Below are 12504 nucleotides of genomic sequence, written 5' to 3'. Positions count from 1 at the left end.
CCGGTGCTCGGCCCCAAGGGGTTCGGCCCGGCCGCGCCGGGATTGGCCGGCGGTAATTGGGGGGGGGTGTTAATTAGGCAAAATTAACGTGGGGGGGGCTGCGGCGGGGGCGTGCGCACAGGGGCCCGGAGAAAATTCTTCTGGAGGGGGAAGAGTTAAGGGAAAATAATTCTAGAATTTCAGGAGAAATGTAAGAAAAGGATCCAGGATTTGCCAGAATAATGTAAGAGGAGATAAACTAGTTCGAGAGTGGCAGGAGCCGTACTTGAGAAAATCATTCTGGAATTGCGAGGAAGAAAATAATTCTAGGGTTGCAAGACAACGAGTCTAGATTTGAAAGAGTACATAAAGTCACTCGAGAAGGGCAAGAAAAAGAAATTCAGTCTGGAGGGGCAGGAAGCCAATTCTAGGATTGCAAGAACCAGATAATACTAGAATTTCAAGAATAAATGTAATCCTGTATTTGAAAGAAGATAAAACAATTATAGAATTGCGAGGATAAAGTGAAATAGTTCTAAACCGGCAAGAATAAGGTAAGAAAACAGTTATGGAATTGCAAGAAAATATTCTAGAGCTGCAACTATAAAGGAAAATAGTTCTAGAACGGCAAGAACAAGGTAATTCTAGAATTGTAAGAAGGTAAGAAAAGTTATAGAATTGCAAAACCAAGGTAAAATAGTTCTGGAATTGCAATAAGAAAAATTCTAGTATTGCAAGGACAAGAAAATTCTAGAATTGCATGAACAAATTTATTCTACATCTGAAAGAGGATAAAAGGAAAACAATTCTAGAATTGCAACAATAAGGTGAAATAGTTCCAGAACTGCAAGAATAAGGTAAGAAAACTATGGAACTCTAAGAAAAAATTCTGGAGCTGCAAGAATAAAATCGTTCTAGAACAGCAAGAAGGTGGTAAGAAAGTAATTCTAGAAGGAAGTTCTAGAGTAGGGGAAAAAAAGGTCAAATAGTTCTAGAACTGCAATAAGAAAAATCTAGAATTGCAAGAATAATATAATACTACAATTACAAGAACGTAGGGAAACATTTGTAGAACAATATAAGACAGTAATTTAAAATTACAAGAATAATGATTCTCCAATTAATTGCAAGAATTGCTCGTCCTGCCACACTTTGTGTCCCAGCCCCTCTCCTCAGGGGCAGCTGTGAAATTTGGGGACAATTTCATGCCACATGCCCCGGCGGGGTGAGCTCCTGAGGGGAAAACGCAGCCACCCAGGCGGGTGCTGGGGACCCGCAGGAGGAGGAGAGCTCCCCCGCCACGGCTCCGCCTTGCGTTGGCAGAAATTGCGCCGATTTTCCTTCCAGAAGCTTCACAAACCTGACAGCCAGCCCCGAGACGAGTCTGGGGACAGCAGCGGCCGCCAGCAGCCCCAGCGTAGGGCGGTACCGATACCTGCAGGTTTGGGGGTGGTTTATTTTTTAGTCTGGGTTAAGATCAATCCTCATTTCTCTCATTTTAAACTATTTCTTCCACCATGAAGGTGGCTTCCACAGAGCCAGATTTAACATCTTCCACAGTTGTGGGTAAAATTCCGGCAACTGAAACACCGTCCAGCTGGGGTAATGCTGCCCGTCACATGGGCAGCGTAAATAAAAAAAGTAACTATATAATATAAATAATATATTAAAGGTCACAAAGCACTCACATAATGCAAAGTGGAATCAGCACAGCAAAATCAGACCAATTAAAGAATGATCCCATCGTTCTTTAATGGACTAAAGAATGCAGCGTTCAGGAGTACCAAACTGAGACCCCAACATCGAGGCTTTTTCCCCCCAAAACGAGATTAGTGAGGACAGGTTTGAATTGCAATTAAAAGCGTCCTCAAACTCCGAGGAGACTGAGCCCTGCAGTACTCGACTCTGACCTTCGCCTCCAACGTTGCAAACAGCTCGAACAGCAGGGACAGGAGCGATGCTTCTGCGTTGAGGACACATTTTTTTTAATGACAGTTTTATGGCTTGACCTTTGCTGACCCCAGCTAAGCTTTGCGTAACTCCGCAGGTTTCTCCTAATCACCTGGGTAAAACTGGTGGTTTTCAAGCCTGGCCTTAAAGAAGAGCACGCCTTAAAAGAGAGGCTGCTCTGCAGTGAAGATAAAAACCACACAAATGGCCCTACAGTTCCCCACAAGTACGATAAATGAGGTCAAATAGTGTTTTTTTAAAAAGAATTATTTTTGCCCAGTCCCATTTTTTCTAAGAAAAGCCCTCGCTGGGTCACTCACACCCCTGTCTTGCAGTATCAAGCAGAACCGTGCTTGTCTTTTGCCGTCTGCGACAGCGCCTACACCTGCTAATCGGCCTTTTTCCCCCCCAAGACGAGCTCAACGCGCTGTTAAGAAGTGAGAAAGGGGGAATCTAAGAAACACCGCGGGCGAGGAAAACCGCTGGAGATTTGTGCTGTGGCTTTCCCGAACTCTGAAGAAGGGCTTTGGCTCCTCCGCCACCTTCTGGCTGCCTCGGCCGAGCGCAGGCACGGAGCGCAGCGGCTGCCCCGGCTGCTCGTCCCTCTGCAGCCAGCGAGCCCCGAACCCAACTCCCTCACCCAGCACCTTGCTGCCATCAGAGGCCTTCACCCTACCGAGACAAATGTTTGCGGCACGGGGAGAGCTTGTTTGCGGGGATTGCAAAACACTGAGAAGAGGAAGTTGGCTGGAAGTGGTTCTCAAGGCAACTTGTGGGTATTTTACACCCCTCCGACCCCTCTGCTTGGCTGCACAAGACTTCCCTTTTCTTCATCTTTTGTTGAAAACGGCGTCTGGAAAGCTCATCCCTGTGTCTGACCTCCGTGGAGGTGACAGGACTTCACCAGAAGCTGCGTCGGTAGCAACACAAGGCCACGCCAGCTGGGGAAGAACCTCTGCAGGCTCCGACAGCCTCCTGCCCTCCACCAGCTGCTGCAGCCTCAGAGGAGGAAGGGAAGCCAGGTCCGTTTTGGGGATGACGTTCGCTTCAGAGATAACGCCAGCCCAGCGCTCGTGTGGGGTTTTAAAAAAAAAAACAACTCAGCAAGACATGCAGAGCTGTCAGCAAATTATTCCCACGGAAAAAACCCTTTCCCACAGCAGACAGCTCCCTTCTCGTGCTGAGAGGTTGTGCTTCTCTTCACGTCAGCCTTTAAACCCCCAGCTGATCCCTTCTCCCAGCACAGCTGGCTGCCCTCAAGGCTTTGGCCACACATCTGCATCTAAAATTCCCCAAGAAGTCCCACAGGAGGCCAAATTTCTGCCTCTACTCCCCTCCTCTTAATCACACACTCCACCTAAGAGGTATTTTTCCAAATGAGTAATCTCCAGGCTGCTGCAATCAGGAGATCTCCCTCCCTTTACACCAGCATTACCATATGCCTCTTTAAAACCCCCGTGGTTCGCTCTGCAGCGCTTGCCGACGATTGGTGTGGAGGTAAACAGGCACACTTGCTTCCTCCTTCACAAATTCTCCGTAGATGAAGAGCAACGTATAAGGAATGATTCATCCAGATCTTCCTGTAGTTGCTTAAAAGTTACGGTTTTACAGATGTCATGTGAAAAGAACACAGTTGAGTTATTTTGACATTCGCAGGAGATGTTAATGACACTCAGTATTTCTAAAATAAAGGTTCCTCTTCCTCAGGAAAATGTGTCTCTTGGCCTTGTCGGAGTGAAGCCCCTCAGTAGGCGTGCTTCAATATTTATTTCTGCTGTGAATGCCTTGGATTAGTAAAGCGTTCGAAAGGGATGATTTTGAAAACGCTGGTGCAGGTTGTGCTCACGCAGGAGATGTTAAGTGATACCTGCAAGCCAGCAGTCTCCCCAAGCCTGCTGCTGCCTCTCAGGCTGCTCCTCACACTGTCCCCCAAAGCCCAGTCTAGCTCAGTTCTGCTCTCCATACCTAAAGGTGTCTTGTTTTCCCATTCAAACTACATGTAATTGCCACAGGTGTATTTATCTGTGACCCAAAGAGATGCAAAATGCGCAATTCACTCCTGGGCAGTTAATACTGCTTCAAAACCAGCAGCATCACGTGCTGCCTCCAAGCCATCACATGTCACCAGGCCCTTTGTTCCACGCTGTTCCAACACCCCAGCCACCGACCAGCTGACAAGACATGAACTAAGGGTGCGTGGATACTCTCAAGTATTTTGGCATCTTCACCAGGAAAAAGGCCAGGAGCTAATCCCCTAGAATACGCTGGATGATAAAACTCATTAGAGAAAACACAATTCACATTGTACGTAGAAGGGTTTCAAAATTTAATAAATCGACACGGTGAACAATTTAAGAACCTTTAAAATGTGAGAGTTATGAAACAAAGTTTAGGTCACATATTTAGAAAAAAAAAAAGAAAAAGACATTTCTTGTATCACAAAGAGATAAAACCAAAAACATTTGCTCTGATAAAAAACCAGCAATGCTGGTCCCTGCTTGAAGGGAGAATGCTGTAACAGAACTGTTTAAAAAAGAAGCACCTGGAATGACATGACCAGTTTTGAACTGTAATTTCTCCTCAGAGCAGCCTGTCAAGTTGCTCTACAGTAAACAAGTTGGGAAGAGCCCGGTCCAGTAATAAAGCCAACACAGTCACCTTCTGTGGGCAGAATTCAGAACCTCAAGTGTAAGCAAGCAAAGTTTGATACGAGCAAACCTTCCTTCCCCTAGCCAGAAGAAAGCACTTACCCCACAAAACAAAGACAACTGTCGTGGTACTCTGAACAAAGTCACAGTAATAGGGAAAAGGAAGCAAAATACATTCTAAGGAGGATTCATTCAAGCTAAGCATTGCTTTTTATTCCAACCAGAGAGAGATTCTAGTGGTGGAGGAACAGTCAGGCCACCGGATCGGGCTGACACTGCAAGACTAACATTTGCTCTCTGCAGCAAACGCCCTAAGACAGCACGTGTGGGTAACAAGCAGAAAACAATTTCGGGCTCCCTCGTCAGTGGACAGGACTTCAGCAGAGCTTTTGCACCTGATAATGGTCACCCATTACTCTGCAGGTACCTATCCAGGAACTGGGAGTAGCAGTCTAGAGAACAGAAGTAGGAGATGATGGGTGCTTCCGTACCTCCCATGTTATCCACGAGGACCACGGTGTGAGCGACGTGGTGGAGATTCATGGTCACCGTGATCTGAACGAAGCTGCTCAGACAGGCACTCCCGCACTGGCATGTTTTGGCCACTTCTAGATCTTCGCAAAGGTGAGAAGGAAGGAGGTGACAACCATAAGGGATTCTGTTGAACAAGAGGAGTCAGCATGAATTCACTACAAAATTAACCAAAGTCACTCAAAGGCAGTGACACGCCGTGTGCACCTGCGGGAAGAAACGCTTTTCTGAGCTCACAAAAAACAAGGCAAATGTGAAATTTCGCCTCTTGTGATATTGAGCTGGTTAGGAATTAAATGCCACTTTCCAAGAGACTCACTAAAAACATGTCACCATGTTACTGACCCCTAAATACCAATGACCTGAACTCCAGAAAACAACAAGAACCAGGGAGGTCACACAAACCCTAACAGCCTGTATCGCTGCGATAGAGAATTAGAAAGATTAGGAATAATGAGATAACTGGGCACATATCTGCTCCTCCCTCACAGTAGCCGGGAAGATCACTGCATTTCATCCTGGCCTGACAAAGCGCCCACAATTTACTCCTCACTCTCTACCATGACGAAGTGGTAGTAGTGTAAAAATGTATCCAGAGGAAACAGGAGAAAAAAAAACCCAAAGAGCCTTTTTTACAGCGGCGCTACACTACAGATGATAAATTAAATGTTCTCTTGATGCACAGCTCCTTCCATCCACCATGTCAATAATGACATCCAGAGACAGGAACAAGAATTGCTTCTTTTGAAATTTGTAGCAGAGTGGTATCGTGTTTGGGGTACAAAATAATTGCCCTGAAGTATTCTGGCGAGTTAAACTTCCAAGTGTGGGTATCGCCAGTGCCCAGCTGTCGCTCCAGACGCACAGGATAGGTCTCACTGACTCATCCCAACTACGCCTACACATTCCCAATTCTTCCTACATACCATCATTCACATAGCGAAGACTCCTGCGAGGTTTGTTTTTTTTCCCCACCACCTCAATTTAGGACATCCTTTTTTTTTTTTTTTCCCTGGTCAGGAAAAGCATCATCACAGCTCTGGTGCTTGCCCAGAATGCCATTATGAAGACTGATTTCCAAACATTTACTTTTGTGTCTTCCCTCTTTCTGTTTTCTTCCTTTCTCCAGGTTTTTACAGCCCATCGTCACTTCTCTTCCTCTTTGTTCATTCTCACCTCCAGTGAATGTCAGACAGAATGTCTGTTGCCCACTTAAGGCTTTTTTTTTCCTTTTTCCTCTCTTCTGTTTAAGATAATCAAGATCACTCTGACCAATGCTGTCTCCTAATATTATAAATATTCACATAAATACTATTATAAACAATCACAGCATCGGGGGGCGAGGGGACTGTTTCCTTTGCCCCTTGTCTCACTGAGACTCCCAGAGCAGAAAGCTGTTTCTGTTCTGTGTGCTGCCATTTTCTTAAAGCCTGCTGCACAGGGGCTGGGTTAACAACTAGGTATCCTCAGGTAATGGAACTGAGCACTAAAATCTGACCGGTGTTGAGGGATTATATTCTCTAGGAAAAAAAAAAAACCAACCATCAACCCATGCCTTAATGTTTATATCAAACCCACTAAAATATCTATAAAGTTGGAAGACACGTGGAGTTTAATTGCGCTTATAAAAGCAGCAGGGTCAGAAGTGGGTAAGATTTGAAGCAGGTTTGGTTGCTCAGCTCATTTCCAGGGCGTGTCCTGCATGCCTGTGGACACCTTCAGCACAGACTTCCGAGGCATTAACCCAGGTTACTGGGCACTCCCCACTCCCAAGGCAGGAATGGGCACAGAACGTAGCTTAGGAACGCCTCAAGCCTGTCTCTCACCCCCTTTCTGTGACTCCTTTCCATCTTCTCTCTCCCTTTCCGCCCAGAACAGGGTGGGAGGAGCAGCAGCTGGTACCGGCAGGATCACAGGCAGCGGCGGTGTGGGGGGAAGGGGAGAAAACTTGCAGCCTGGCAAGAATAATATTTACTTGGTGCAATAATAATTTTAAAATTACCTCAGAACTGGGTTTCTCTGCATAAGGCAGAACACCCTCACTCCAACACCTGAGGAGATCCTACGGTAGGGAGAAGCTGGCAGCAGGTAAAGCCAACTCCAGCGTGACACTCGCCCCCCGAGAAGCCACCTCGTGGTACCTTTCTAAAGATGAAGGGCAACCACTTGGGAAGCAATTTCCAAGCTAGAGCCCAACACAAAATATGATCCGTGCCACAAAATCCACTGCAGCGTAAGCTCCCCAATACAGAAGTGGTTCAGGATTGTAGAACTGATTCTCTTTTTCTGTGGCTGAGCATGAATATTCTGTTACAGTGCCCCCATTTTGTGGGTAAAACCATTTCAACCTACAGCTTTCTCTAAACGCTTCCAAGTCGCCAATTTACTACGTTATCCTCTATACCAAAGGGAAGATTTTCAAGTGGAATGCAAAGCAACTTCAACCTTATGATTTTTAATAGCTGAAGAAACAGGAAAAAAACAAAAAGTCAGGAAAGTTTAGCCCTGACAGGTTTGAAATTGAGCAGGTGTAATGTGTGCCCATCGTGCCACCTCTTACCTGTAATTTACAGTTGCTCTTGCAGCACACTCTAATAAAGTCAATGGTATTTTCAGTTGTATGTTGGGAACAAGCGGATTAGGCTGTTCAAAAGGATTTCCAAAGAGATCCAAGTTCTCAAGACAGAGTTTCCTAAAATCACTGGGCAAGAAAGGAAGTTTGTTTCGAGCTGCCGACAGAAAGCGTAGATGATCTAACTGGCCAATCTTGAATGGCAACCTAATCAACTCATTGTCATCGAGCTTTAAATTAATGAGTTCTCGCAGCTGGCAAAACTGAATTGGAAGTGCTTTGATTTTGTTTTGGCTGAGGTCCAAGAACTGAAGAGATTTCTGAAGGGTGGAGTTGCACAGAGCCCCGCTGAACGACTCCAGGTGATTGTCGTGCAAATTCAGCTCCTGAAGACAGGTCAGGTCGCCGATGGTAGCTGGCAGCTGCTTAATATGATTATGACTTAGGTCCAGTTTTCGGAGTTTCTTCAAACAAAGCACGCGCATGTCGATCCGAGCAAGTTTACAGTACGAGGTTTGGAGATGCTCGAGGGAGTAAGGGAAGTTTTTGGTGAGAGGATAGTCCCTTCTTGAAGTTATGATCATTTTTGTCTTGGGTTTTTCAACTTCCGAGTTCTTTGCTGGTACCAAAGTTGAGAGAGGGAGAGCTCCTATGTCGGTCCCTTGGTGAGCCAGTCTCACAGCTGAAAGGAAATTCTTTAAATTGCTGGCATTTGCCTACAGGAAAACACAAACGCAGGATTTAAAAGTTCATTATTCTTGCACTCGTTAGTACTAACACTTTCTGAACTATTTTGTACATGTATCAGGAGCTACTAACTCAGCAAGGCAATGGAATGGGAAAGGGAAACAACTCTGGCTTGTTAGGTTGACATGCTGTTTACAGCGTTGTAATTTGAATGCAATTTGAATGGGAAGTTACAACCTCTCTGAATAATCTAGATCAAACAAACTGCGTTGCATTGCTCAGAAAAGGAACAAAGCACTGAATTCACAGCTGAAAATAACGTACAGAGAAAAGGCCTGATGCACCGTGATCTTCCCAACCTGCAACACGGTAAAGGGACTGTTTATAAAAACACACAGAGGGGGAAATCAGACCTAAAACTTGAGGCAATCATTTCTTAAAGTTGCGAGGAAGGAAAAGGATGGAAGCTGAGGTTAAATTTAACATAAAGAAAGGTGGGAAGTTTCGAGGCAGGTTAAGTGCGTGCTTCTGGTCACACACAGCTCTCTTTGGCTGTGCCAGCAGCAAACAAGAGGATAATTATTTGCAAACAACTAATTTTGCTTGAAGTGGGATATAATATAATATAGGATTATTATAATATAAGCAATAAGGAATCAGATTAATGATCGGATGACCTGTATTTTAAATAAAGATCGAGAAAGCTGTGATAGATTTGTTGTACTGATACAATTTTTATGAACAACAAGGGTGACCAAATGTTTCTCTTCCAAGTTTTCCAGCAAGTCTCTACTCAAGCTGACAGACACTAAACTCTAAAGTGAATTCTAAATTAAAAAGCACGATGCATCCATACAAATCATCTCTCATTGCAGGAAAACAACAAAATTGGAATTCTGGCATGACTCAGAGCTGAGAGGTTTGCATTGTTCCCAGCTGTAACTTTCCCGAGCCTACTGACACCCATTTCCACACCTGAAAAAATGATTTTGCTTCTAAATGTCTTTGTTTAAACCAAATTCTAGGGGTCCACAACTACATTACATAATGTGCTATAAGCACCTAGCACAACAGAGAAATGATCTTGGAGATGTCTGGATGCTAATGGGATATAAATAAAGACAATAAAGGTTAAACCTCTTTGGCTGCATCACTAACCTGAAATGATTATTTTCCTTAAGCACATCTACTCTCTTAACTCCTCATGCGATACCCTCCAGATTGGGAAGTTGAACATCAAAAACCTTCCTATCCAAGGCCACCACCATTCATTATTTCAGCCAATCTAACTAAATCATTTATCTACAGAACTCCCCCAGCCTATAGACAGATTTGTCATGCTTCCAAGGATAATAGCTGACCAAAACTGGAAGTAAGGAGAGTCCTCCAGATCTGTAAAGACCAAGTAAAATCCCTAACTATACATTAGAATTAAGTTACAAGCAATATTTCTTTGATCTCAAAGCACGAGGCACATGCTGTTTCTTGTAGCCAAAAGCTCTACGTTGTTAAGAATAAATTTATGGGCTATTCACATGATTTCAAAATAATAGTAGCTTGTGTTCTGGATCCTTGAGACAAATTTCCTCCTTTACCTTTGTAAAGGCAATGCAGCATCTGTAAACCTTGTTGTTGGGCAACCTTGAGTATGCTGAGAAAAATACTAAGACACATCTAAGAAAAAGAGGAAAGAATTAGTCGGAAGGGCTCAGGACACAATTTTCTGCCCTGAGTGTGAAGTCTCAACCACAGAAAAGATGTTGGGGAAAGAGGTTAATCTGTGTGGATGCCTTACAAAACTCGTGTCAGAGCTAAATGAATGGTGACAAGGCAATTGGAGATCACACGGATTTCAGATCTTGCATGCACTGCAGCAGGCACAGGCTTGCTGAAAAAAAACCTCACCCCAAACCAGTGAGTTTATTATTTTTGCTCCAGGGTTGAATGCTCCACACTGCCTGGCAAGTACAAAGAGTGGGGTTTTGCATGGTACTTGCGTGCAGTGGGTATGGTCGTACCTGGGAATCTCTTTTCCACAAAGCTTTTGTCCATCTTTGAAAGTTAAGAAGCCTTTTTGTCATGAAATTATGAAAGACTAGCAGAAACACTACAGAAAAATTATCAGTCAAGATATCAGTTATCTACAGAAAAATTATCGTCTTAAACTGGGTTTCTGGATTTGGAGGATTTAAGAGGAATCTGTAGTATCACTGGCTCTGGAAGAATTTAGTGGATGTGTTCCTGGAGCTTGACAGTATGAGGGAGAGCCTGATGCTAAAACCAGCAAGGATGTGGCCTCCATGGAGCAACTCTGGTCATTATTCCAAGTCCCGTTTCAACGGATTCAGCTGAGACTTTCTTTTCAGTCTAACATCGTGGACTATCTTCTCATACTGAAAACAGATGCAATTCTTAACTAAATTACTGCACACAGTTTCCGTACAGGCCCTATAAATGGTCTAAATCAGATCTTGTGCCACTAAGACACAGACCTTTGCTCTCTAATTTTATACTACTAGTAGATCCTCTTATAACAGGCCTGCTTTTGTACCTTTGTTCCAAGATAAAACTTGCTGACTTCTGACACTTCAGCAGAAGTGTTCAGAGTAAAGGACGTAGAACAAGAAGATATTCTGGATCTAACGCAACGTGCGTGAGTTTTCTTTTTTGCAAGATATGTAACACATTTGATTCTCACAAGAAAAAATTTAATTGGATTTGGACACATGCTGTTGCTCTTCTATTCAGCCCTATAAGGCAAACTGCTCTATCAACTAATGCTGCTTTTCTTACTACTACAGCCTTCACTCCTGCACAGACAAGGTATTTCCAGATCACAATAGCACCATGCCACATTCTGCAAAATCTTGGGCTACCACAACTATATTCGTGCTTACATTCAGGTATTGGTCTTATTCCCAATAAAAACAGTGCTTTTTCTTTCTTGCTGGGTCATATTTGTTTTCTTTTCAGTAAATCGGTTGTTTTTATTTATACATTCTAACCCTAAGGTTTTAGAAAAGCTGTCCTGCTCTCCTCTTCTACAAGGCTACAACAGATAACTGCAACAGGCATGGAAAAAACCCTTAACAATGCAAAAACTGAACATTAATATGTGATTTTTTTGAGGGGCGAGTTTACCATTATTAAAAACACATATCCTCTGAACTGTAAATAAACAAATTGGTGAGTACTACCATCAGCTAAGCATTATGGTGAGATAGTGACTGTACTGCTGGTCCAGGCCATGTGTCTCCAGGTTTGAAACACACAGTGGGCACACTGCTTGTCCACTAAGACAAGAGTATTCTCCCTTTTTTTTCCCACTAGAAAGAGCGTAATTGTTAACTGTTTCATAGAATTTATGGCCGAAGAGCAAGATGTTGTATCAGAGAGACAAAAAGAGTTGTTTCTCTCTGAACAAGTGAGAAAGAACAACATGAAAAATGGACTTTTCTGCTCTTGCTGTTTCTCCAGAGGTAGCAGAAGAGAGAGAATCAGAGCACAGCCCAGCAAAGCAGCTGGGCCCAGCCTTCCTACCACAAAGTGTGTTTCCCTTTTTGCTGCAGCCTGTTGAGGACATACAGAGCCAAGCGCCTTCACACCGCCTCGGTTACACCTCCCGTGCCGAAGCTCTGGCAGGTCAAACAGGACTGTTAAGCCAAGCCTTAGTGGCTGCGTGGCCTTTGTCGGACGGACCCCAAGCAGAGAGCCTGGGGACCCGCCGAGGCCTGTCCGGCACAGACCCCGGCGAGCCGCCCTGCCGCCTCCACACGCCGCTCAGTTCGGAGCACGGGCACATCACCGATTCCTCACGGCTGCCCCGGGCTGCCAGCCGCGGCCCCCGCACCCACCTTACTGAGGCAGACGTCCACGGCGGGCTCCCGGAGGCGGACGGTGGCCTTGCCCTCCTCCACGAACCGGGTGAAGAACCGCTCGATGTTCTCCTGCACCTACGAAGCAGAGCGGGCGCTCAGCAGCCGCGATAGAACGAGGGGACCCGGCCCGGTCCCTCCCGTCCCATCGCACCCCATTCCCCCTCCCTCTCCCGGCGCCTCCGTCCCCACCTTGTAGCGAACCCCGACCCGGTCCCGCGCCGTGCACACCATGAGGTAAACGCCGCCGCTCCGCGCCCGT

The 12504-nt window shown here is 45.0% G+C and overlaps 1 protein-coding gene and 1 long non-coding RNA gene across 4 annotated transcripts; one reads left to right on the top strand and one right to left on the bottom strand.

Annotated features, from left to right (window-relative positions):
• The first annotated feature begins 28 nt into the window (after positions 1-28).
• LOC113480902 lies at positions 29-3654 on the top strand. 3 transcript variants are annotated; one of them, XR_003398571.1, is made up of 4 exons: positions 29-533; positions 1111-1420; positions 2027-2169; positions 2343-3653. It is a non-coding gene; the product is annotated as an uncharacterized LOC113480902 (long non-coding RNA). The 3 variants fall into 3 exon arrangements; XR_003398570.1 differs by lacking the exon at positions 1111-1420 and having other exon boundaries at positions 29-936; positions 1503-2169; positions 2343-3654; XR_003398569.1 differs by lacking the exon at positions 29-533 and having other exon boundaries at positions 956-1420; positions 2343-3652.
• A 592-nt stretch (positions 3655-4246) lies between these two features.
• LRR1 (leucine rich repeat protein 1) lies at positions 4247-12500 on the bottom strand (the record flags this gene model as incomplete). The annotated part of the gene is made up of 4 exons (XM_026849165.1): positions 4247-5235; positions 7669-8396; positions 12222-12320; positions 12435-12500. Coding segments are annotated over 4 exons (1146 nt in total), but the record flags the coding sequence as incomplete, so codon positions are not given.
• Positions 12501-12504: the final 4 nt, after the last annotated feature.

The sequence above is a fragment of the Athene cunicularia genome, assembly GCF_003259725.1.
Source record: "Athene cunicularia isolate RWA chromosome 5 unlocalized genomic scaffold, athCun1 chr5_part1, whole genome shotgun sequence".
Classification (NCBI taxonomy): Eukaryota; Metazoa; Chordata; class Aves; order Strigiformes; family Strigidae; genus Athene; species Athene cunicularia.
The sequence above is the reverse complement of the archived record's forward strand: the minus strand, read 5'-3'. Positions and strand labels throughout refer to the sequence as shown.